This window comes from Orbicella franksi, chromosome 10 (genome assembly GCF_964199315.1).
Source record: "Orbicella franksi chromosome 10, jaOrbFran1.1, whole genome shotgun sequence".
In the NCBI taxonomy this organism is placed as follows: Eukaryota; Metazoa; Cnidaria; class Anthozoa; order Scleractinia; family Merulinidae; genus Orbicella; species Orbicella franksi.
In genome coordinates, this window is record NC_138154.1 from 24,896,553 (window position 1) to 24,923,086 (window position 26,534).

At 39.3% G+C, this 26,534-nt stretch overlaps 2 protein-coding genes across 5 annotated transcripts; both read left to right on the forward strand.

The window, feature by feature from the left end:
• The first annotated feature begins 18 nt into the window (after positions 1-18).
• LOC145499560 (uncharacterized) lies at positions 19-4,837 on the forward strand. Of its 2 annotated transcripts, none has more exons than XM_081479082.1 (2): positions 19-456; positions 1,808-4,837. In XM_081479082.1, exon 2 carries the CDS (start codon positions 1,818-1,820, stop codon positions 2,859-2,861), a length of 1,044 nt encoding a protein of 347 aa, XP_081335208.1. In that variant the 5' UTR covers positions 19-456; positions 1,808-1,817; the 3' UTR covers positions 2,862-4,837. The 2 variants fall into 2 exon arrangements, with proteins under 2 accessions (XP_081335208.1, XP_081335207.1); XM_081479081.1 differs by having other exon boundaries at positions 19-392.
• An 8,101-nt stretch (positions 4,838-12,938) lies between these two features.
• On the forward strand, positions 12,939-25,187 carry LOC145499684 (uncharacterized). 3 transcript variants are annotated; one of them, XM_081479208.1, is made up of 5 exons: positions 12,939-13,109; positions 13,414-13,489; positions 13,843-13,920; positions 15,486-15,555; positions 21,709-25,187. In XM_081479208.1, exon 5 carries the CDS (start codon positions 23,130-23,132, stop codon positions 25,155-25,157), a length of 2,028 nt encoding a protein of 675 aa, XP_081335334.1. In that variant the 5' UTR covers positions 12,939-13,109; positions 13,414-13,489; positions 13,843-13,920; positions 15,486-15,555; positions 21,709-23,129; the 3' UTR covers positions 25,158-25,187. The 3 variants fall into 3 exon arrangements, with proteins under 3 accessions (XP_081335334.1, XP_081335335.1, XP_081335336.1); XM_081479209.1 differs by lacking the exons at positions 12,939-13,109; positions 13,414-13,489; positions 13,843-13,920 and adding an exon at positions 15,027-15,165; XM_081479210.1 differs by lacking the exons at positions 12,939-13,109; positions 13,414-13,489; positions 13,843-13,920; positions 15,486-15,555 and adding an exon at positions 19,496-20,185.
• The last annotated feature ends 1,347 nt before the right edge of the window (positions 25,188-26,534 follow it).

The following is a 26,534-nucleotide window of genomic DNA, read 5'->3' on the forward strand; positions in this document are numbered from 1 at the left end:
TTTTGAAACCGGGTTGGGGGGAGGGGGGCACAAATATACAGAACCGGCCAAAGCTCTAACTTGGAAATTGATTTGAAAGGTGAAACAAATCTCTCTCAAAAAAAAATTCTCCGGAACCTGGACCTAGGAGCTCAGACGGCAAATCCCGAAGGAGATGAGTGGATAAATATTTCAAAACATCAATCTGGATTGGTTTGGAGACCCCGGTCAAAATGCACACCCTCAAAAAAAGAAGAAAAAAGGAAAACACTTTTTTGTCGTACACCAAGAGCCCAACAGCTTCGAACAAAAATGTGTCCATTACTAAAGTCGTTCCCAGGGCATTTTACCTTACATGGGAAGAGGGAGTGGGGAGATGTCTTTAATCGGAGTTGCCGCGGTTTGGTCACGTGGTAAGTAGCCTCCATGATCGCGCTGATCGATCCTGCTTTTGACTAGTTTGCCAATGTTAAGTTGGTTAGTATCGAGTTTTCTTTTCTTTTCCAGTCACTTGATATAAGTCTGATGGGTAGATGTTCATCTCTTTCAGTTTGTCTCCGCTAGTTAGAGCATGCACGTTCGATCATTTCCCTCGCGCGTGCTCGACCGGTTCCACTGCGTATAATTAAACAGCTAATTTGGCTAAACTCCAGAATACCCGGCCACTTATTAGCATCTCATTGAATAAGAATAGCAATTATTGTCATATACCTCGTTCTTCAAAGCACACCGGCACATGTAAATTAAGTGGCCGGGTATTCTATTTTGTATGCGCATGACCTTCAATGACAAAAAAGCATTCAACTTAAACTTCAGTTGGTATTTGATGGAGTGTTTGAGAAATATTTAAAAGTACTCACCGGCAGAGACCCTTTTCACTTCTTTAGCTCTTGTAAGCTTCAGCTTGTAGTCTTTATTTATTTATTTATTTATTTATTTTAATATTTATATTTATGGCAACTTAATTTGCATTAAAAATATATAAATATCTACATACAAATAAGGTGCCAGGAGGGAAGAACTTGATACTCATATAAAGCTGACCCCCCTTAATTTAAGTCACATAGTAAGGTAGCTGAATATTAATAACAATAACAATAACAATAACAACAACAACAATAATAATAATAATAATAATAACTTTATTTCAGTGTCAATGTATGTAGCTATATAGTAAGCTAATTGGGGACACCTACCTACTCAAACTAGTCTAAATACTAAAATATCAAAATACTAAATTACTTAAAAACTACAATGTGTAGGTCTAAAAGTACACACTATTCATAAGTTACAAAGTTTGCAGCAACTACTGTTGTTGTCTATATGACATGAAAGGTCTACATTACCTGATTGTGCCTTGAATGCTTGACAATTGACTTGACGTCTTGACTGTCCTTTAGGACAGTAAAGGCTGTAGCTAGAGAGGGGGCATGGGGTGAGGGTGTGGTGTATGTTTTCAGTTGCGCTAGCGTTGTAGGGTAAAAATTGTGAAAAAAATTCTCTGAGAAAATATTTCCAAGAGAATGCATGAAATAGCATTCCAGAGCCTCTCAATTTCAAGCTTTTTGGGGGAAGCATGGTCTTAGACCTCCTTAGAGGCTTCTCTCTTTGGCACTACAATCAGTTTCAGCTGTCTCCTTCATGAACTAGCCCTCTACTCCCTAAATTAATGAAAACCTTGGATTTTTACAGTCAGTACTAAAGATGATCTGTTGTCTTCTTTTGCTGTTCGTACGGATTAACAATAATTATTTTGGTCGACATCCAACCTAACATTCCTCTTCAAGACTGTGCAATTAATTTTTTATTTTATTTTTATTGCCATCAGAGTATTGGAAATGTCATCACTAGAGAAGCTTGAAAAGAGCAGCAGTTCTTGGTTATGCAGCACTGCCGCCAAGAAGGAGTTTTTTCTCAGCAACAGTGATTTACACTCATTAGTACATCGATATCGTCAAATGAACAAACCCTTGAAGGGCAGACCAGTCAAGCTCTGGAACTCTGAAGAACTGAGGCAAGCTGCAGAGGAGAAGTATGGGAAGGAAACCTTCCATGCGAAAGTCAACAAGAGAGCCCAGAGGAGGCAATTGAGAAACAAACCAGTTTTTAATGATGGAGAAAAAGTTAGGAAGGCTACAGGCTCAATTAAAAGACTTGGCAAGAGAAAAACGACAAAGACAACAACTCAGTTCAAGGCTAAGAACCTCGCTGCAAAACAGGATACTCAAAATTCAAGTGTAGAACTTGAAGGACTTTGTGACTGTATAAAGAAATGTGATAAAGTGCAACTGGAGCAGATTATTGCTGTTATGGCACAGAGGAACACAGCCTACTTGAGACTCTTTGATGAAGTAAAACAAGTTGCATTACTGCCAAGATCAAAATTCCGGCTTATTGAATCACATATCGCCAAGCTCCTGTCCACATCAGATGATGAACAGGGTTCACAAAATCCAGTTTCCAAAGAGGATAATGTGGAAAGAAATGAGGAAGACGAACAAGAGGTGTTAAATATGGAACTGGAAGGTACTTGGACACTAAGTATTGTTGCTCCACTATGTAAGAGAGGAGGAGAAGGTTCATTAGAAGTTGTCCTGTTTGGTTCTGGGCTCAGTGTAAATGGTGATATTTCATTCCCTACCTCAAGTGTTTTTGGTGATGTAGTGGGATTCAAAACTGACAGTTATATCGAAGATTCATCAATGTGTTTTGAGACCAGAAGCAAACTGTGCGATAACTGGTATACTGGTGCACTGCAAGTATTTATTTCGAGAGATGGTGAAGGACTGCATCTATCAGGGTCCTTCTGGCCAGGTTTCAATGAGCAAGATGCAACAAATACATTTCAGTTTACTGGAAGGAAAACTGATATACAAACTTAAAAACAGTGATTGAAAATCAGCTTGGTAGCAATTGGATATAATATTGACCAAACTTACAAACACTTTGACACAGAAGCAATGCAACTAAAATCAGGGGTATAATTATTTCACTGTTGGCTGCAAGAATAAAGTTATGATCACCAAAAATGTTCTCGCACTCGTATAAATTTGTGATTAATTTTTGACAACGTTCTGATAGCTTGTTGTAATTGGCGAAACACGATATATATGAACTTTGAAAGGCAGAGTTTGAAACTATACAAGTGCATTCTGAAAGTTGAAATCTCTACCTCCCACTGTTCTTGCAATTTGATTTGATATGGACCTTAACCTGGAAAAGCCAAAACAGTAACAGTACTATTTTCAGAAAGGAGTTAGAAAGGGGTCAAAAATTGATCAGAAGCTTTGTCAATTGGCAGCAGTTGGGTGATCATCACTGTAATCTTGCTTAGAGAGTCCTACCTCAATTCAACCCAAGCAGGTAGACTTAGGTCGTGCACACCATTTGCATGTAAAATCATGTATTGTGCTGCTTTTTAAGGCCAAATTGGGGATTTTACATCAATATTTCACAGTTACTTCATAGATATTGTGAATAGTAAGTGGCAGGCTTTGCTATTCTTAACAGATATCTTTGAGTATTTGAATCAGAGACAAGCAATGTGACTGACATTTAAACTTTCCTTGAAAATAAATCATGAGCTTTTATATGATATTTTACATGGAGCATTGATTAATTGGTTTGCTTAGTTGTTTTTAAAATGTTTCACACTAACAAGATTGTAAAAAAAAAAAAAAAAAGAATGAAAATCTCACTTTAGGTTTAAAAGTCAAACTTTGCTTGGTCCTTACCAGAGGATCCCAAGTCAATACTGACTGTGTGAAGTTTCAAACTGTACATATAAATACATGGTGACATGGACACTTATTGAACAGTATGTTTATTAGACATTAAAAGTGCTATTTTATTTTTATGTTATTTTTTTAATTTGTGAAACTAGTGATTCATATTGACATGTCACAAGCAATGCGTGGCACTTGTATATTCACTCTTATTAGGTTTATACCACTCTTATTTTCAGTAATACTCGTTTTAAAATACTGTTTCATTGACCATGTGGCAATATGCTGAAGATACAATATTGCTCCATGTTGTTTTATTGTTACATCTTTGATGTTTCTTATCTTAGTTTGTAAAATTTTGTACATCAAAAAAGATCATTTAAGGATACTGTGGCATAGTCCTTATTATGGGGACTGCATGGAGGAGGGTTTAATAGGGCTGTTGCCCTACCTCTTTTTTGTTCAATTTATTGGGGTTGTAATTATAATAGAGTGCAAAGACATGGGTGGATCTAGATGGAGGGTGCATGGGGTGTGTTCCCCCCCCCTTCCCTGGAGATGACATGTAGCTTTCTGACATAACTGGTATTCAGTTACACCATTCCTTAGTGGTGCACACCCTCCCAAGAAAAATCTTGGATCTGCCCCTGAAAGACATGATAAATGGTGGAACAGTGACTCCTTAGCTAGAATTGAAACCCCTACCACAGCCTGGGCTTCAAAATGGTCTCCACGGTCCCTGAATCCAGCCACTACCACATGGATAGTGAGCTATCATAATAAATGTTATTTTGACATTTTTTTTACCGAGTAGTTTTAGTCCATATTAAGGTCCAGATGAGTTTGTAACAGTTTATACTTAAATATCCTCGTACAAAACAAAGTTTTGTCAGATCAATATTAATATTAGTTCAAATTTAAACCTGTTAAAACACTTGTCGACCTTTTAACAAGTTGACTTTGAAACATTTTATACTGATCCAGCATTCAGCTGTTTATTTTTTTTGGCCGAGCCGTTAATGTTGTATGGAATATAAATCAGTTCTCTTTTCAATGCATTATATAGTATATATTACTCTACGTAGTATCCTTTGTTCAATAAACTCTAGAAAGGCGTTGCGTTCTTGACAAAATGTCTGTTTTTGCTATTGTACAGCAACCAACATTGCCACCGGCCCTCTTTATTGCACATACAGACATAGTTGAGGTAGATGGGAGTCCCGGGGGTGGCGAATTGTCTCCTTTTTCGTGCCCGGAGGCGGGGAATAGGCCGCCGAATTAGAAAAAAAAGTGTTAAATCCCCAGGGATATCTCGGGGGGGTGGGGATGGTAACAGGTGGAATTGACGATCATCCGGGACAGTGCCCAGGGCAAGTTTTCCCGCCAAAAGCCGGAATAGGCAGAACGCGCCAGGCATTTTTCATTCAGCTCATGTGCGAAGATGGTCAAACAGAAGTAGTGGACCAAATTATATCCTTGGATTCGACTCTCTTTGGTAAAAAAGGTCGAGGATCGTGAATGATTCAATGGCCACTCCTACAACAAGACAAATATGCCATATTTCGTTTGGCTATCCGGAAAGCGAACGAAGCAGAATCTAGATACGGTAAAGTTCAAAACGTTTACATGTAAAGCTTAGCTTTAAGTTTTTGGAAATAGGTAATGAGCTTTATTCAGTCAACCACAGGGAGCACACGATCTTGTTGAGTAGGAAGAGAGTTGTAAAGGAATGAAAAGAATATACAATTTACCTTTGTCTCCTGTTGTCATTTCTTACGCGACAACCGCAATCTACAAGTCCTGCGTGACACTGTAGCGCTAAACTCGTACCTAGGCCTTTTCGCGCTCAACAAAAATTTTTTTGGTTTACACCGAGAACATTGACAAGGGAGGCAACTCTTTGCCCAAACATTTTGAACGCTATCTGAATATTCGCTCGAATCTCTAAATACCTTTGCTTCCCCGATACCAAACAAACAAAAACGAAGTCGAACGATTTTTCCACAACTTGGCAGAATTTGTTTTCGAATATTTTCACGACAGTCGGAGAATTTTAACGTCTTTTACCAAGTTTTTTCTCAAATGGCTTTTCGCAACATGATCGTACCGTTGAACCGGTACCAATCCTCCGTAAGAAAAAAGGTGGCGACTGGTACATTTACCCATAGTTCTTAGCGCAAGAAAACCTTAACAACGCTCATAAAAACGTGCAGAAAAGTTATAAAATCTTCAAACCTAGGCTACACAATGTCCTCAGCACAGGAACAAATATTGTAAAAATTTGGCTATCTTCGTGCCATATAGGCTGTGTTAGGTTCGCAAGGTATTGTGGTAAAATGTACAGCCGACATCTTTTTTCCTACGGTGGATTGCGTCATCCAGCGCGCGTTCGAGCTCCCCTCCCTCACCAACACATGCATTTTTGACACAACAAATCTTTACAAACCCCTACCGCCGGCTCGCAGTTTTTCTTGCGCGTCCGAAGTCGCCCGATCTCCGCTCGGAAATGAAGTGTCCCGGGTAAATACCTGAAGCGCTTTACCGAGATTCCGCGTTTAAAATTGAGAGCTGGTAGGGCTTGCCACAAGTTGCCCGGCAACTTTTTGGCAACTTTTCGTATTTCGAGCAACTTTTTTTGTTTCGAGCAACTTTTTGCATTCTGAGCAATTTCTAGTTTTCTAGATATCGGAGCAGCTTTTAGTGCTTTAATTGACCATGCTTCCATATTTTGCAATGTTTCAGTAAACAATTTCTGAATTTCCTGTGAAAAAGGAGCAGTTCCTCCTCCCCCCACCCCACCCCCCCCCCCCACCCCCGCCGGAGCAGATCATGGGCGAAAGATGCATGCAGCCGGGCTGCTAGGTCAGCGGTTTTTTAAAGAAAATACAGAACGGCGGACGAAGATTGACACTCCACTGATTCGAGTATTTCAGGTGACGAAGGTCATTCAGATCCTCCGACAATTTCATTGGCTCATAATAGAATGTTTAGAAGATTATTATTGTTATATTGATATTGATGAGTAGTATTTACTCATGCGTATTGTGAACAAATTTATTTAGAGACGTTGGTTACAACGCAAAATTGCACAAAAACGCTGACAAATGTTACTTTTGTTGTACAGATTGCATATTTTTGATATCAGACCAAATAAAAGAAGAAAGAAACAAAAAAAAGTTTTTGATTTTTTAGCAACCTTTGAGCAACTTTCGTTACAAAAAGCAACTTTCGACTTTTTTTGGAGCAACTTTTGAGCGACTTTCTGAGAAATTTCGGGCAACTTTTTGGGAAATCTCGAGCAACTTGTGGCAAGCCCTAAGAGTTGGGGAAGGATTTTGTAAAGATTTGTTGTGTCAAAAAACACGTGAGGGAGATGGAGGGGAGCTCGAGCGCGCGCTGGATGACGTCAGTGGTACCGGTTGAACGGTACGATCATGTTGCGAAAAGCGATTTGAGAAAAAACTTTGCAAAAGACGCTAAAATTCTCTGACTGTCGCGAAAGTATTTGAAAACAAATTCGGCCAAGATGTAGAAAAATCTTTCGACTTCGTTTTGTGTTTGTTTGGTTTCGTGGAAGCAAAGAAATTTAGAGATTCGAGCGAATACTCGGATTGCGTTCAAAACGTTTGGACAAAGAGTTGCCTCCCTTGTCAATGTTATATGTGAACAGAGGCATATCACCTAGAAGCGTTTAACTTCCCTTATCTGTTTTAAACTATGCTGCCGATTATTCCAGACCAATGAAAATCACTCTTCTAATTTTTGCCCATATAAGGAAATTCTGCATAGCACGCTCTTCGCGAACTCCTCGCGTGAATCTCTTGCAAAACAAACCTGTTCAAAATGGCGTCTAAAGGGAAGAAGACATGACGTTAATTGCAGGAATGGCTCCGAGCCTTTTGATAATAAACCGCTGACCAAAACTATATATGCTGACATACTTGCTTACATCATATACTTTCACCGCCTTTCATGTTCGTCGATACACCTTCATTCACTGATATACACGTTCGTAGACCTTCATTCACCTTCGTACACCTTCATCGACCTTCATACACTCTAATTCACCTTCATACACCTTATATGCACCTCAATTCACCTTCATCCACCTTCATACACCTTAATTCACCTTCATACACCTTCGTACGCTTTCATGCACTTTCATCCACCTTCATACACCCTGATACACCTTCATACACCTTCATTAACCTTCATCACCTTCATACACCTTCATAGCACCTCGTACACCTTGATACACCTTCATTCACCGTCATCCACCTTCATTCACCTTCATTCACCTTCATTCACCTTCATACACCCTCATTCACCTTCATTCACCATCATAGACCTTCATAGACCTTCATAGACCTTCGTACGCCTTCATACACCTTCATTCACCTTCATACACCTTTATCCACCTTCATAGACCTTCATTGACTGTCATTTACCTTCATTTACCTTCATTTACCTTCATCCTTCTTCATAGACCTTCATCCACCTTCATTCACCTTCATAGACCTTCATCCACCTTCATTCACCTTCATTCACCTTCATAGACCTTCATCCACCTTCATAGGCCTTCATACACCTTCACAGACCTTCATTCACCTTCATCCACCTTTATTCACCTTCGTAAACCTTCATTCACCTTCACACACCTTCATTCACCTTCATACACCTTCATACACCTTCATACACCTTCATACATCTTCGTCCACCTTCATACACCTTTATTCACCTTAATTTACCTTCCCACATCTCTATCCACCTTCATCACCTTCATTCACCTTCATACCTTCATATACCTTCATTCACCACCATTCACCTTCATACGCCTTCATGCACCATCATACACCTTCATTCGCCTTCACATACCTTCATACACCTTGATTCACCTTCATCCACCTTCATACACCTTCATACCTTCTCATATACCTTCATACACCTTGTATTACCTTCATACACCTTCATTCACCTTCATCCACCTTCATACACCTTTATTCACCTTCATACAACTCCATCCACCTTCATCCACCTTCATTCACCTTCATACACCGCTATCCACCTTCATAAACCTTCAATCACCTTCATGCACCTCTATTCACCTTCATTTACCACCATTCACCTTCATACACCATTATGCACCTTCATTCGCCTTTATTCACCTCCATTCACTTTCATTCTACACCTCCATTCACCTTCATATACCTTCATACACCTTGATTCACCTTCATCCACCTTCATCCATCTTCATACAACTTCATTCCTTCTCATACACCTTCATACACCTTTTATTACCTTCATCCACCTTCATACACATTCGTTCACCTTTATTCACCTTCATTCACCTTCATACACCTCTATTCACCTTCATACACCTTCATTCACCTTCATACACCTTCATCCACCTTCATCTTCCTTCATCCTCCTTCATCCTCCTTCATTCACCTTCATCCACCTTCATCCACCTTCATACACCTCTATTCACCTTCATACACCTCTATTCACCTTCATACACCTTCATGCACCTTCATTCACCTTCATACACCTTCATCCACCTTCATCTTCCTTCATCCTCCTTCATCCTCCTTCATTCACCTTCATCCACCTTCATCCACCTTCATACACCTCTATTCACCTTCATACACCTCTATTCACCTTCATACACCTTCATGCACCTTCATACACCTTCATGCACCTTCATACACCTTCATGCACCTCTATTCACCTTCATTCACCACCATTCACCTTCATACACCTTCATACACCATTATGCACCCTTCATTCGCCTTTATTCACCTCCATTCACTTTCATTCTACACCTCCATTCACCTTCATGTACCTTCATACACCTTTATTCACCTTCATCCACCTTCATCCATCTTCACACAACTTCATTCCTTCTCATACACCTTCATACACCTTTTATTACCTTCATACACATTCGTTCAACTTTATTCACCTTCATACACCTTCATTCATCTTCATACACCTTCATTCACCTTCATACACCTCTATTCACCTTCATACACCTTCATGCACCTTCATACACCTTCATCCACCTTCATCCTCCTTCATCCTCCTTCATTCACCTTCATACACCTCTATTCACCTTCATACATCTTTATTCATCTTCATACACCTTCATTCGAACACCTTCATACACCTCCATTCACCTTAATGCACCTTCATTCATCTTCATACACTTTCATTCACCTTCATACACCTCTATTCACCTTCTTACACCTTCATTCACCTTCATACACCTTCATCCACCTTCATCCACCTTCATTCACCTTCATACACCTTTATTCACCTTCATACACTTTTATTCACCTTCATACACCTCCATTCACCTTCATACACCTTCTAAACGTAATTTCTTCTGTTTTCACCGCTGCAAAAGCGTAAATACGTCTTTATTAGGTTATCCTTGTGTTTTCTGTTTTCTTACTGTCGGCCCTAGCCTAAGTCCTGAGAAGAAAAGGTAAGAAATTCACTGAAATTCTCATGCTTGTTTGGATAATTAATTAACGCAAGATGTAGCTTAGATCGGTTGTTTTTATAAACGGTTATCAGAGCAGCTCGTTTGTGCCTTCTCAGTTGATAAACTAATCACAGAGCACTTACCTCACATTCGTATTTTATTTCATTTTATTTTTATTTTATTTTTTTTTTCACGTGATCAGTTTCAACGAACCCAGATCAGTGCTGAACTATAGCGGTGACTATTGACGACTATTCGCCACTATCCGTGACTGTTCACCACTATTCGCTATTCGAGTTTTTTTTAGACACCCTGCTTAAGGTCAGGAAATGGTCAGGAAAAAGACATTTTCCCTATGAAAAAGGATTTGTTAAAAACTTGTCAGTCGAAATGAATGGGTGGAAAGGAGGGCTGCCCCTGAGGGCAGGCTAGAAACCGTTACTATGTCTGTTGTTTATTTGGTTAGAGAAACTTTATTTTTATTAAGGGAATGTCAGAGAAAAGTATTGTTCTGGACCTCTAGTTTTGACTCTAACTCAAATCCTTGCATTGTGGGTAACAAATCATGTTTGGAATTCAAGACAGAATTGATGTTAAATACATTTATCAGAATTATTTTTAATATGTTTATGTTTTTTGCTTTTACACAATTTTACAGTCCCAGTGTTGTCACCGAATAGCCCGAGCACGCCTTCCGTGCCTATCATGGTAAACACCTGACACGTTTAGTTTTCAGGGCTTGGCTCTATAAAATGCCAACACAACTAAGAATAAGACACGTTGTGCATTTAAAACGCGGCGATGAATTTCAAGCTCCCGAAGACACATGTTCAGTCTTTCCTTGGGGTTTTAAGTGATAACACAACGAACTTCAAGAGTCAACTTCTTGAAAACTATTCAACGAATTTCATTTGAAATACCTTTACTTTTTTGGAAGAAAATAACTGGCGACTGAGTGCGTGCTTTATTCGATATTTTTTTATTGATATCATTGTATGCTCTATTGTTTGACGCACAGAAATCTCAATAAAATATTCTGATGCAGCAAACACTTTTCTAGTGGGTGGAATGAATTTTAATCGTGTATGTAAGGAAGTCTCAAAGGACATCCCGTTCATTTTAGTGTCAGAAAGCGTCGTGTGTTGTGAAGGTGAACCAGTATCTTCGTCGATGTGCTCCCCTTCACAGATAAGTATACGCTTTCGTTTTTTCATGTCATGATCTTGTTCGCTTTTCGCCTCGTTTCGCTACGCTTGCCTTTTTCCGCAGTTTAGTGGTTTAGTATAACCAGTTCGTTGAGCAATTTTTTACGTCCACACAGTGAAGAAATTGTTGAATACTGGGAGGGTGTGAAACTTTCGGAATAAAGAATTACCAAGTTCGTTTAGACAAGCACATCGGAATAGCAGGTTTGAAAGTTTCTTACTGAATACCACATTTCAGAAATACTAGCTCTCTTGTTCGTCGTATTTGTAACTGTTTAATGTTGTCCTTGGCGGGTCTGAACTGCAGGTCATATTCCACAGGTCAGAGTACGGAGTCACTGCACTACAGATAAATAAACAGCACCAAGATTCAGTCTCCTAGCCCTAATTAGCCCTAGCACTCTGCGAAAATGTTGTTTTAGATCGAGGGGAAACTTTTGGCATAGTTATTCATCAGTAGAGTAAGGATTTCTACTCTTGCCCTGTGGAATGTGACCTGTGTTTTAGACCCGGCTTGTTATCCATTGCTCCGATGCTCTGAGTTGCTAAGGGTATGAAGATCTGACTGACTTAATATCAACAGTTTTAAAGTTACGTCAATAATATTCCCTGAGAATTTAAATTCTTTTCTCATGCAGGAACAATTTGTTTCTATACAATCGCTGAACTTACTGCTCGTGAATGTTTTAATTGGAGTTTAATTTAGTCGGTTTTACTTTGAGAGCGACTTTGTTGAGATGTTATACAGCCATCCTTGTCCTTCGCCTCCCGATTGATTTCTGATACATTTTCGGGTAAGTAATATCAAAATATTTGGTTAGAATTTCAGAAATGAAGGCAGATTTGAGTTATAATTGCATTGTGGCTTTTGTTCATTTATCCTCATGTTTTCATAATTGTTCACATTTTCGTGAAATCAGAAATTACTTGACGAATGGAACCAATTTCGAGCAAACTTGCGTTGAATTCTGGCGAGAAAATAATCCTAAGAGAACATTAAGAAATTTGTTAATGCAGGCGATATTGTCCGATGTTATATGGCCGGTTTCTAACTACCAAACTGATTGACCGACTGATAATAGACCTCAAACTCAAAGGTGATATATTTTTCCTCCTTCTGGCATTAGACGAAAAGAGGGGAACCCAAAGGAAATGTAACCATTATGAGCTAGACTACGAGTAGTCCCTCTTTCGCTTAGTCCGTCGTGCGTGACGCGAAAGAAAACCACGAGAAAAAAAATGGCCGCGCGAAATCCTGGAGGCGAGGAGCCCCGAGGATTTCGCGTGGCCATTTTTTTCTCGCGAATTTCTTTCGCGTCACGCACGACGGACTAAGCGAAAGAGGGACTACTCGTAGTCTATTATGAGCAGCCGTGCTCAGCTTTGAAGCTCCGTTCTCTCCTTATCAGTCTCTTCATGTTGCGATCAACTCCAATTTCCTGTAAATTCTAGGTTTTACTTTATCTTTATTTTACAAGTATGATCTGGCCTTGTTGCAAGGTCTGATTTAAAAATTCTGACTAAGATAGCTATCACGATAAATTGATTGCCATGGTTCAGTTTGACCCTTGCTACAATTTTATGATTTTTTTGTTCTAGTGTATGGTAATTTAAATTAAAATGCAACAGAAACCTTTTTGGATTGCAGGTTGTAGTTCTTGGGCTCTAGCGCAACCTGGTAGTTGACTACAGGAAATGACTGATTTCAGATAAGTACATCGTAGTTTTGTCATTTGTTCGTCGTTTTCCTGGTAAACGATTTAATTCAGAGCAAGATTGATCGAAATACAATATACCACCAGAATCCCAGACCTAGCACGTTTGTACTCAGTAAATTTTCTAAGCGAAAAGAAAGCCAGTCACCACTATAAAATGCATTTCTCTAATCTCTTGATTTCAGGCTAGCGAATACAATGTAATATGCCTGAAAATAGCAACATTGTACAACTACAAGACTGCTCTATTGAATAAAAGGAGATTTACTTCATTTCTTGACATTTGCTCTCTTTTTTCCAAGGTTGAACACAGAGTGCACGTGCATTGAAAGAAAATGCAGCCATCTTGGATTGCAGTGTTTTACCCTTCGCTTCGATGCAAACAGACGACATCTGAAAGATTTTATAGTCAGATAAGCTCGTTGTCATTTTCTTAACTCTTCTGTCTTATACCATTTGCAGTATCAGTCCAAGAAAGAAAATAATTGATTTTCTTTTATCATGTTGAGTACATCCTGAAGGAAATAACCAAATGAACTGTCTTCAGGCATGTAACAAAAAAAAAAAAAAAATTTATACTGCTTTGTGCGTTCAAACGCTGCCTGAATAGTATTTATGCTTTAAATGTCTCTGTGAAACGCTAGCTCTGCATTGTTTTGACCAAATTCCTAAGCCTAACGCAATTTTTAAAAGTCAGTGTATCAAAGCTTCCTCTTTTCTTTTTCATGCAGGTTTTAAAAAAGATATGCTGAGAGAAAACAAGTCCATTTTGTACGACAGTGCGTGGCTCTAATGTTCTTTGGTACAAAGTAAGTATTGCAAACATCTTGGTTCAGATAGACCAGATATTATCTTTGCAGTTTTCTATTCATTAACTGAGAAATGTTGTCTAAATGTACCACCAAAGCTCAGCAGTAACGTTCATAAAATATTTATTGCCGGTGTTAGAAATTTATCTGCAACTTGCCTCACTTGGTTTCTGGAAAATTTATGACACGAAGGACTGAAAATTTGCCAATGCAAGAAAAGCAACTTCGTTAGCTCTTGGACTCAGCGGTTTCAATTAGTAGTTCACTGCTTGCTAATGGCTGGAAACGCTTTTTCCCTACAATAAGTCCAGCACCTCAAATTTTCCGTTTTTTTCGGTTTCAGTCCAAAGTTAATAAAATCTCCTTCCATGTCAATACATTTCAAAGTATCTTGCAGAGAAAATCTTTAACTATTTTAATGTCCTCGGCAGAACCAGGAAGTTTGTTTCAGATTTGCCAGCCAACAAAAATTTAGTGTTTTCTTAAATAATTTTACCATACAGTATTGATACCTGCTTTAAGAAGTCACTGCAGAATTGTCTGTTATTAAATTTATAAATACGTCTCGAATTTGCTGATGAAAAAAATAGTTCGTTTTATGTTTAATCTCCCTTTTTGCCAGGTGAACTCGGATATTGAAGAGAAAGTGTGGCCATTTTGGATTGCAGTGTGTAATTCTTGAACGCTGGTGCACTATAACATATTGGAAAAATCTTAATTCAGATAAGTTCACCCTTTCCTTATTTTACTTGAATTTGTCGTCGACCACTTTAATAACTGTGTCATTCCAAGTATCCTGTACAGAAATCTAATCGGGAGTAGTGAAAGATGATATGAAATTTTGATCCTGTGGTGAGCGTGGGACAAAGAATTGAACATCTCAATTCGTGACGGGATTCGAACCCATAAACTCTTAGATACCGGTTGGGCAACGAGGAATTGTTCTGATGTCCGAACGAATTCTTAAAAGTAACAAGATTGCGAGAGATTTGTTCATCAATTTCAATAAAGTAATGCTTTAGAAAAGTACTGTAAATGTGTATTTAGGGGCAAATATTCGAAATTAACACAACTGGAGACCCGATAATCGTTGAAAAGTAATTTAATTTGTTGTCTTTTGCTCTTCTTATCACCAGGTTGAATGCAAACATCGTTTCAGTGGAAAGTGTAGCCATGCTGGATCAAAGTGTGTAAGCTTTCGAAGCCTGGTTCAAGTTGACAGCCATTGAAAACACCTTTTTTCAGGTAAGTCGTTTTCTTCTCTGTTTACCATTGAACGGTTTCAGTCCAAAGAGTGACCATATAAATGCCCTCCTGACCCTTGTTATAAGTATCTCAGTTGGAGAGAAAATATTGCAATCAGGATATATTGTAACTAGTAAGAAGAATTTTACTTGAAGATTGGAGACTTGTCCAGTGACATAATGGAATCAAAGTTAACAGAATAAAACAACATGCTGGTGTTAATAATTAGAACTTTCGTAAGCACATTGTGAAAACAATGAGTGTTAAGTGATACAATCAATATTAACCAGCTATTTTGCTGATGTTTCCTTTCTTCCTAGGTTAAATGCCCTTTCAAAGAAATATGTAGTCATTTTGGATTGCAGTGTACTGGCTCTTGGACCCTGGCCTGTAAATATCTTACTTCAGGTAAGTCGTTTTCTTGTTTCTCTAGTCGTTTACCATTAACGGATTCAGTCCAAGAGTGATCAAAATATAACCTCATCGTACCTCGTTGCGTTGTCAAGTATGTTACAAAGGCAATGTTACCAAATTCATAAACTAAGAACAAAAGAAATGTATGACAATCAATTGGGAAAATCAATATTTTGAGTACGAGACTGCAGTGAAAGGTTGAACATCGCAATTTATTATTTTAAAGGACAACTTGAAACGGACCAATATTCTCCGCAATGCAAAATTGAAGTGCTTTTTCCTGACATTTTGAATTCAAATTTAACAGAATAAAAACGTGGTGGTGGTACTAGTAATTGTTACAAATTTATTTTGATATAAACATTGTGAAAAACAAAGATTCTAAAGTGGCATTTCAGCTTACTCTCGGCTTGGCTTTGCGAACGAAGACTGTTTAAGGAAGTGATCCTCTTATGCTGCAGACAGAGAACCATGTACGACAATTTACGAGAACAATTCCAGTTTAATAGTACAATGATAATTTGCAGTGCGAACAATGCTTTCCTTATACGAGGCCGCAAATGAACTTTAAAGGCGATTCATTTAGAGAGCGAATTACTCAAAATCAGATGTGTTTTAAAATAGTATTGTCAGGCATTCAAGAAGGAACAGCAACTTAATTTATAACGACTAATAGAGCTCATGACTTTATCGGCATGACAATTCTAATTGCGCTTTGGCAAACACGATCATTTTTTGGTCATCAATGTTTGAAGCTTGATCAAAATCTATATAAACATGCCCTACTTTTTCGTCTGTGTAGCTGATATAAGTACAGAGTTAAACATGGAGGTGAATGAAAAAATATCATCGCCTAGGGCAAATTACTGTCTTGCTACACCATTTAATATGGAAAATTAACGTTTAGAACAGAGAAAACAGAATTAATTTTTCAGGTGGCTGAAAATATTTACGAGCGTTGTTTGGTTTCGATACGTACTTGCATGTGTCCGGGCACAAGTGGGCTCAAGCCTTGAGAGAAATGTCATGTTTTCGATGTAGCGATGTTTCACTGACATAGATTTCAAAGTGTAGTTTGAGTATTTTCTTTTTCTCAAGAAAACAACAGTTTGTTGCATGTGAATAAAGTTTTTGTGTCAGTATTCAAGCAAACAATAAACAAATAACATTCCAGCTAGAATAAATATGTGACGCTAGTCTCGCAGGGTAGCTGAAATGATAAATTGAAGTAATGGTCGATACATTTTGAAACAAACAGCAAAAAGAAAAAAATGGACCCAGAGAAGAATAGATAAATAAAACAAGTACACAGGTCAAAAGGTGTCAAAACTACTGTTTACACATATGGAATGTAATAATGAAATGGAAAATAGATAAAATAGAATCGAAAACTGTAGAAAGCTTTGAATTTACATAGTATGTTAATTGCTACACGCGTAGTCTCCCGCTTCCCTGGAATGTCTTTTTCCGTAATAAATAAACAATCTTTAATCTAAGCAGGAGCCATAACCGGGGACGGAGACCGTAAGTCTCGGGATCTGCGCGCACCTAATGATATGGGGCACTTTTGCTATTTTTAGAACAAATTGCGCCACCCTGACGACATACATCCGCGCGGATCCACGCACATGTCGTGGGTTCTCGCGTGGATGTTGTCTAAAGAATAAAGTTTATGTAAGAAATCTCTCTACTCTGGTATCGAGGTAATTTGTGGACTTCTCAAACCGTGCTTAATCATAACCAAAACCTGTTTTTGATAGTTTCTTATTATTTCTGCTCGTTTGGCAGGTTTGCAAAAACTTTTGGAAGGAAAGTCTGCCACGTACAAGTAGCTCCAGGGCGTACACTTTAAAGTCCGAGTCGGTGTTTTCAATTGTAGCTAATGGGCAACAAATCTTGACAAAGATTTCTTCGTGCTGAGATTCTGCAACAATTTTCACCAACGCCAAAAGGCTACTATCGTGTGTGTTTCTTCATCGTAGTGAAATTTTACACAACTGCGAAAATAAAATAGACAAGGAGTTTTGATAACTAAGCCAACAAAATCGAAATCGTTATTCGAGTTGATTAAAGAAAGCGTCATCGTAATTTTGCTGATTATTCCTGCTGTATTCACATATTTTCAGCTAAGCAGTTTAATATGTTCTCAAACATTTATCAACCTTGAACATATTTAAAAACTAGAGATATTATTGCGGAAGTCCAATTTGTCATGTTTACTGACTGTACAAAACACGCATCGGCGGGCGCTCTTATTCATCGACAACAGACAATTTATTGAATTTTTACACAAACAAAGCCTCGCCGTATCTACAGACGTAAACTTATTGGGCCTTGATGAAATATCAAGTGTTGCTTACAATTCAGGCGAAATGCAAACTTGCAATTTTTTACTACTTTTCGGTGGCGATAGACTCTGGCGAAATCCCCGCAAGCGTGTGGCAAGAGGAGGGAAACTTTGAAGTCCTAAAACGCTGAAATATCCAAAATTTTCCAACTAGTTATTTTGCTGTGTTACGGAAAAGCTGTTAATCTTCAGCGTATCTGAAATTTAGAGTGGAGTAAAGTGGAACTCTTGTAAAAGAAGCAGCGGTACACAACTTGGTCTGAGTGATATAAAACGGGACATACCTAAATTCGACACTGCCTTACTTCAGTCGAATTGGACCAGCTTGCGACGAGAATACTTAAGCAAAATTCCAACAGACATAAACGTATTGAGTTGTGGGCCAAAAGCATAAAACATATCGGGAATTTCGGATGCTATTTTCCCCGCGCTACAACCGCAAAAATCCTCGCAGCATGTACGCGCGCTTTCCTTACACGATGGCGCAATTTGTTCTAAAAATAGAAAAATTGTCCCATATCATAGGGACAGCCCCAATACTAGAAATGGCGCGTGCTTACGGTCTCCGTCCCCGATTATGACTCTTGATCTAAACTCATTTTAGCAACTCAGTGTATAATTTTCACATCGATTCGACATAGGGAAGATTAGTACAAAGTTATTGCATTGAAAAACGCTATTATTATAAGTTAGAAACTAGTCTCAGTGCAGGAACCGTGATTTTACAAGAAGTATTTACAATCAGTATTGCTGAGGAAAGGTTTCAAGACATAATTATCATTAAGGTTTAATTTTTGCTTTGGAACTTTTGAACAAACCTTTTGAATTTTAATCATATTCGTCTATCCTTTTCATCTTTTATATGGAGTTCTTAAAATGAAACAAATTTTAGAACATGCAAAGGGTGAAGGTTAACTGAGAGTGTCTCTTTCCATGTTCATCAAATTATAAATGCGGTATAGTAATAAAAGACATATGCAGGTATGTGGTGATTAATCATCTAGGAATGTTAATTTTCGTGCAATAACTTGTCAGGTAAAAATGATATCGTGCTTTTGAAAAGGACCTCAATCTTGGATTTCAAAATTTTGCAAATATGTCAAAAAGTTTGAAAATACTAAAAAATATGGTGATTCAAATTTTTTTTTTAAATAAGACTTTGTAAAAACCAAAAAAATCTCTAAAACATAGACTTGAGCTTCGAAAGGTACACCAAAATTCATAAAACACCTTTGAGTGTGCTTGTTTGCCACAGGAACGTCAAGAAAAGCAGTGAACTAATTGACACAACAAAACGTTCCCTGATTGTTTTAACAAGGAGTTACCAAGTTTAGTTATTTATATTGACCAGCGTCAGTTTCCATTGTTTTCACTTTATCAAGATACTGGAAAGAGCATTGACCTAAATACTGTTTCGAGACGCATTGGCAATAATGAAAGTGAGATAAGAAAGTACTTAAACACAATACATTTGAACGTGGTTAATAAAGGGAAATGGTTATGAATCATGGCAAATTTCTTTGTTGTATGTTTTTGTTGGCTGTTTGGGGCGGGGGAGGGGGGGGGGGGGGGAGGTTGACCGTGCACAAAATCTGGAAGAATCCAAAAAGTGGTTATGTGTGCTCATACAACTAACCAATAGAAACATTGCGATTACGTAATTCATGCACAGTCTAGGAGCATAAAACAAAAAGATGTACAGGGTGAAAGACCTTCCAACATAACTCTTAGCCTGTTTGTTTGCTTTTTTGATGTTTGGTGGGATTCTTAACCATTCCCTCTATTAACGATGATTTGAACAAATGCAACTGTCTTAAGGATATGCTTGAAATTGTATCGATGACCTATAAGAAACTGGAACCGAGAATCAAACACGTAACCGTGAGGAAATTTAGTCGTGGACATGTTAACAGCTCGTTAATAATTTGCAGCAGGAAATCATTTCACATCATTGCTGATAAAGGCTGTATTTTTACCCCGCATTTGTAAGTCTATTTCTTAGCTGGTCGGTAATAGCAGATCGAGTTTTCATGTTGTTTCCGAAGCAATATTTGTTTTTCAACTCCTTGGCAGGCGAGTGTACTATGGTTTCTGATAGTTGAATAAGCGACGCTTTGGTAAGCAGTGAAAACACAAGGTCAATTTGCAAGGACCGACGTAACCTAATAAAAAAAGAAGTACCGGATCCTGTCCCTGTAAAGGATGTAATTGGACTTGGTGATGTCGGACTACTGACAAAGACACTAGGCTGATAAAAAGGTTTGAGAACGACATAATCAATTCATATATTTCGAAAAGCTTAAAAAAAACGTCCAGTGCCTTGAAAAGATTGCAGAGGTTTTTGATTTTTCGGTTTTACGTTCTTTGATCAATAATATCAATACTTTGGAAGCATGAATCAGTGGTACTCAATTAAAAGTTAAAGGGACACAGTCAGCTGGAGCACATGCGCATTAGATACCATTTGATTTCATAGTTAATTTGCATATCACAGAGACACGATCCATACTGTTTTTTAACCAAATATGATACACTTTTTCAAAGTGAGAAAACTAGTGTCCAGGTCAGCGCGGTCCCAAAGCCGACTGTGTCCCTTTAAGGATACCAAAAACATAAAAAACCATCTTTGACAAGAGGTGCTGTTTTCTGTAAGCGATAATCCAACCAAGTATTAACACAGCGGAGAAGGGCTTAAGTTTTGTATCACTCGACTTCAGTTTGCAGAGAAATATTGGGCCACGGCTCATCCAAGGATGCGAATAAGACAAGTGAAAATGAATATGTCAGTTTCTTTCTTAAGATTTGTTAAGTGCAGTTCAGAAAACCTGAAAAAAGACATTAAATGCAAGTCATTTCTTCCCTTCTGGTTCAGATCGAGGCAGAGCGTGTTGTTGATCATAAGTAAGGAAACAAGGTCGTGTCAACATGCCAGCAGAAGTAAATAGTTGCTGCAAAGTTAAAGTTTTAACTTTGAAAATGAAATTTACAATTTTAACTTTAACATTTCTAGGTCCAGAAATGTTTTCTAACAAAAGAATTCACAAAGTCAATCATTCTTCATAATGATTTCATGAAAACGTTTTATTGTGATCACTCTTGATCATTATGTAAGAATTAATAACCAACAGTTATTGTGCTTGACAACGGTACAGTAATCTGTTTATCATTAGTACAAGTCTACCGGATTATACTAATGCAATACTGCATTCTGATTGGCTAAGGTATATCTTGTACGATCACCATTACTATTCAGTGGTTGAAGATTGTCTGCAAAACAGGGACATTTTTTCTCGTCTCACCGAAGTTTCGGAAGAGGATTTAGAAATATTGAACGGATAATCAAATTCTCCAGAAGGCTCAGTGAAACAAGGCCATTTGCCGTCACAGCACTCGCAATTTTAGAAAAAAAAAGCTGATAATCGTTCGGACAAAGCTGAAAGATGGACTCAAAAGACAGTTCATTCTGCGCTCGATAACACTATGGTGACGTTTTAAAGTGTAGAGATTTAATTGGCAATCATTTAGTAAGAGTTCTATACTTAAACGACTAGTTCATTTTGCTTAGTACTTGTTTATTTTTTTCTGAAGCCAAAAGCTAGCGTTACCTTGTGAACATTTCATGATGTATGTAAGTACCGTAAGTTTTATTTGGAAAGAAAATATAGAACAAGTAGGAGAGTATCGCAGCAGCACCCTCACTCCGACAGTTCATCGCATAATAATACATGTTGATTCTGCGTGACACAGTCTGATGAACTGTTAATATTTGATTCGATCAACAGGTAGCCTGAGGAATAGTAAAGAAAGTGAACAATGATACACCACAGCGAACAACTGGCTAAAAGACAAATGCAGAAACACTTTCAAATAAATTCTCTTTGAGCTTGGAAATAAACTTTAAGAAAAGCACCTGTACTCCGTTTATCGTAAATCTGTTGATCCTCAGAGTAAGTTATGATGGAATAGTTGAATAACAAATGAAGCTGACGTGAATATATATAATATTAAGTCTGTATGAGGGAAGAATAAAAAGATAGAGATTTTCGCAAATAACAAAAGTAAACTTAGCTGATGTAAGGAAGGTGCAAAAAGCAAATTAAAGACTAGAATCCAATAAGCTCTTACACCTTCCTGTGATAAAATATTATTTAGAAAATAACTGTAGAAAAAAATATGCCGCAGAACCAGAAAGGTGAGTGCGGTTAAACATGTGTCGTTGTCCTTTACTTTGCGTTTAAATTCAGTTTTATCCAATGAACATTACTCATTCCCAAAGCAGAGGGCAGTGCCAGAAAAAAATCGTCAGATAAAAAAAAATCGTGAGATACCCCTACACAAGCCATTGTGCACAGTAGTTTATTTTCGGCCAAAAATCCCCCACCATCTTACAGGGAAAGATTGTTCGAAGAGTCCTAATTCCTGTCCCCCAAAACCCCCGCTCCCCTGATTGAAACAATCGCGAAGGAGGATTAAACCTCGTCCATAATCCTTTACTTTCCTAGAGAGAATATTCGGAGAGGAAGTTTAACTCTCATCCATAATCCTCCACTCGTCCTTTAAAGTTCAAAAAGGGGTTGTAGTATGAGGTAGACTTCCTCCCAAAGTACTTTTCTCTGAGAGGGTTAGAGGTTAAGAAGTAGCGGTAAGACTAAACTACACTGTGTCGACACTATGGGCATAAATAAGCAGTCTAGTCTTTCAGCCATTTCCTAAACCTTGACCATCTTAAAGAAAATTACTTTGGGAGGAAGTTTTACTGAAAATGTAACCACTTTTGACTTTTAAAGAAAAGATTAAGAGATTATGGTTAAGACATACACTTCCCTCCAAATCTCCTTCCTAGGAAAGTAGAGGATTATAGAAAAAATTTATTCCTCACGCGCGATTGTTTCATTCAGTGGAGTGGAGGTTTGAGGAACAGAAATTATGCTCTTCAAACATTATTCCCCGGTAAGATAGTGGGGAATTTTGGCCAAAAGATAAACCAATGTGCCCAAAATATCGTGTAGGGGTATCTCTCACTGACGATTTTCTAAAGGCATTGCGCTCCGCTTTGGGAAGAGAACGTGTATCTTGGATTGAACTAAATTTAAATGCAAAGTAATTCTCCTTCCAAGCAAGGTAACGGATAATCACTGTTATTAATAAAAGCATTTCCACCTTGTTTTTTACGATTTCTAGAGTCATCACCTAAATTGAATATATGAATAAATTAACGATGGGAAGAGTCATCTTGCTCCCTGCTACCTCCTCTGGGGAGGAGCAAGGAGGGAAAAGGAGTCATCTTGCTCCCTGCTACCTCCTCTGGGGAGGAGCAAGGAGGGAAAAGGAGTCATCTTGCTCCCTGCTACCTCCTCTGGGGAGGAGCAAGGAGGGAAAAGGAGTCATCTTGCTCCCTGCTACCTCCTCTGGGGAGGAGCAAGGAGGGAAAAGGAGTCATCTTGCTCCCTGCTACCTCCTCTGGGGAGGAGCAAGGAGGGAAAAGGAGTCATCTTGCTCCCTGCTACCTCCTCTGGGGAGGAGCAAGGAGGGAAAAGGAGTCATCTTGCTCCCTGCTACCTCCTCTGGGGAGGAGCAAGGAGGGAAAAGGAGTCATCTTGCTCCCTGCTACCTCCTCTGGGGAGGAGCAAGGAGGGAAAAGGAGTCATCTTGCTCCCTGCTACCTCCTCTGGGGAGGAGCAAGGAGGGAAAAGGAGTCATCTTGCTCCCTGCTACCTCCTCTGGGGAGGAGCAAGGAGGGAAAAGGAGTCATCTTGCTCCCTGCTACCTCCTCTGGGGAGGAGCAAGGAGGGAAAAGGAGTCATCTTGCTCCCTGCTACCTCCTCTGGGGAGGAGCAAGGAGGGAAAAGGAGTCATCTTGCTCCCTGCTACCTCCTCTGGGGAGGAGCAAGGAGGGAAAAGGAGTCATCTTGCTCCCTGCTACCTCCTCTGGGGAGGAGCAAGGAGGGAAAAGGAGTCATCTTGCTCCCTGCTACCTCCTCTGGGGAGGAGCAAGGAGGGAAAAGGAGTCATCTTGCTCCCTGCTACCTCCTCTGGGGAGGAGCAAGGAGGGAAAAGGAGTCATCTTGCTCCCTGCTACCTCCTCTGGGGAGGAGCAAGGAGGGAAAAGGAGTCATCTTGCTCCCTGCTACCTCCTCTGGGGAGGAGCAAGGAGGGAAAAGGAGTCATCTTGCTCCCTGCTACCTCCTCTGGGGAGGAGCAAGGAGGGAAAAGGAGTCATCTTGCTCCCTGCTACCTCCTCTGGGGAGGAGCAAGGAGGGAAAAGGAGTCATCTTGCTCCCTGCTACCTCCTCTGGGGAGGAGCAAGGAGGGAAAAGGAGTCATCTTGCTCCCTGCTACCTCCTCTGGGGAGGAGCAAGGAGGGAAAAGGAGTCATCTTGCTCCCTGCTACCTCCTCTGGGGAGGAGCAAGGAGGGAAAAGGAGTCATCTTGCTCCCTGCTACCTCCTCTGGGGAGGAGCAAGGAGGGAAAAGGAGTCATCTTGCTCCCTGCTACCTCCTCTGGGGAGGAGCAAGGAGGGAAAAGGAGTCATCTTGCTCCCTGCTACCTCCTCTGGGGAGGAGCAAGGAGGGAAAAGGAGTCATCTTGCTCCCTGCTACCTCCTCTGGGGAGGAGCAAGGAGGGAAAAGGAGTCATCTTGCTCCCTGCTACCTCCTCTGGGGAGGAGCAAGGAGGGAAAAGGAGTCATCTTGCTCCCTGCTACCTCCTCTGGGGAGGAGCAAGGAGGGAAAAGGAGTCATCTTGCTCCCTGCTACCTCCTCTGGGGAGGAGCAAGGAGGGAAAAGGAGTCATCTTGCTCCCTGCTACCTCCTCTGGGGAGGAGCAAGGAGGGAAAAGGAGTCATCTTGCTCCCTGCTACCTCCTCTGGGGAGGAGCAAGGAGGGAAAAGGAGTCATCTTGCTCCCTGCTACCTCCTCTGGGGAGGAGCAAGGAGGGAAAAGGAGTCATCTTGCTCCCTGCTACCTCCTCTGGGGAGGAGCAAGGAGGGAAAAGGAGTCATCTTGCTCCCTGCTACCTCCTCTGGGGAGGAGCAAGGAGGGAAAAGGAGTCATCTTGCTCCCTGCTACCTCCTCCGAACATGTTGTGTGCGTTTGGCCACCCTGTTGCGACGTGTTTGGTGTTTTTGTCAAGTATGAGCCATCAGTTCGTAATATATCTGAAGAGGTCTCAAGAGGGTGACCATGCGCGCGCAGCATGTTGCGCAGAACAATGTTGTGATTTGTTGGATTGACCTGCTGAGATCATTTGAGGGGGTGGGGGGGGGGGGGTTAAGATCTTTATTTATTAACACACTTTGTTGAAGTTTTTAAGTAATGGACAAGGACACAAGATTTGGCCGCAAACTTAGTTTGCGGCTTGTTTATATATCCTTTTTTCGTTATTTAATGATCTAATGTTGTAGAAGGTTTCAAGAGCTCTTTTTTGTGTCCTTTAATTGGCCCTTACACCTTCTTAACATAAGGAAAGGCTTTGCGAAATTTCACTTAAGTACTGTACTTTGATTCACATTGTTTTAAAGAAGAAAATGCTGATGAAAGCTACCTTGCAAGTCTTGTTTATTGCTTAAATAGTTTTCAAAAATTTAGTAATGTTTTTCCAAAAAGTCACATAACTCTTTTCGAAGACTTGCTCACCTCCTTTTTTAACATTTTATTTTAAGGTGGTTGAATTTAATATTGATCAGTGCTGCAGCCCATTTTCTTAACGGTTCCGTCTAATCTCTGTGATCCTGTTGACAAGAATTATCATTATTGATCAGTTAGAAGGCAAGTGTAAGTGCTATCTAGACAATTGAAGATACGTGCACTGAGACGTTATATGCTAATTTACCAACTGTACTGGGTTAACAAGAATGAGCGCAAAAATTTCAAATCTCTATGTCAAGTTTTTTCTTTCTTTAATTTCTTTTCATATACACAAGCTATTCGTATCGTTTAGGTTTGATAGGTTGCCATCAATATTTGGGTGCTACTTTATCACAAAATCCGTTAACCAGGATTCTATTATCATTCTATAGAAAGTCAAGTTAACAACGTGTTATGCTAAAATGAATAAGAACTGTAGATCTACTTCAGCTACCTTCAAAACAGCAAGGAACACACATGGTATCCATGGATACACTGACTAAACTTATACTAGAAAATTCGGCAATGTTGTCAGATTTGATATCAAGACAACATCCTATACAGTTTCTTTATTTCTTTATTCTCATCACTTGACTTTTTGAGAATGTTTTAAGACAGCTAGGAGAAATTGTTTGTTGATTTCTAGTTCTTGAGAATTGAAAAGTTCATTCAGTTCTACCTTGCCGCTATTTTCTACGTGACGAGCACATTGCTTTTCCCCTGTCAATTTTAAACCTTTTTTATCCGTAAGACAAAGCATTGAACTTGACTCATTTACTATTCTATAAAGTGCCCATGAAATGATCTTTCGAGCTAAATCAAGCCATTCTTTAAGTGAACCTCAAATTACTGTTTATTTGTGTAACTGAAGTGTGAAGAAACATATTTTAAACTCAAAATTGGTAGACAAAAAGCTCTATTTCGTTTTGGAGACTGATGGCAAAATCAGATTTGTAAACTATCTCGCTTGTCAGTTTCCCACT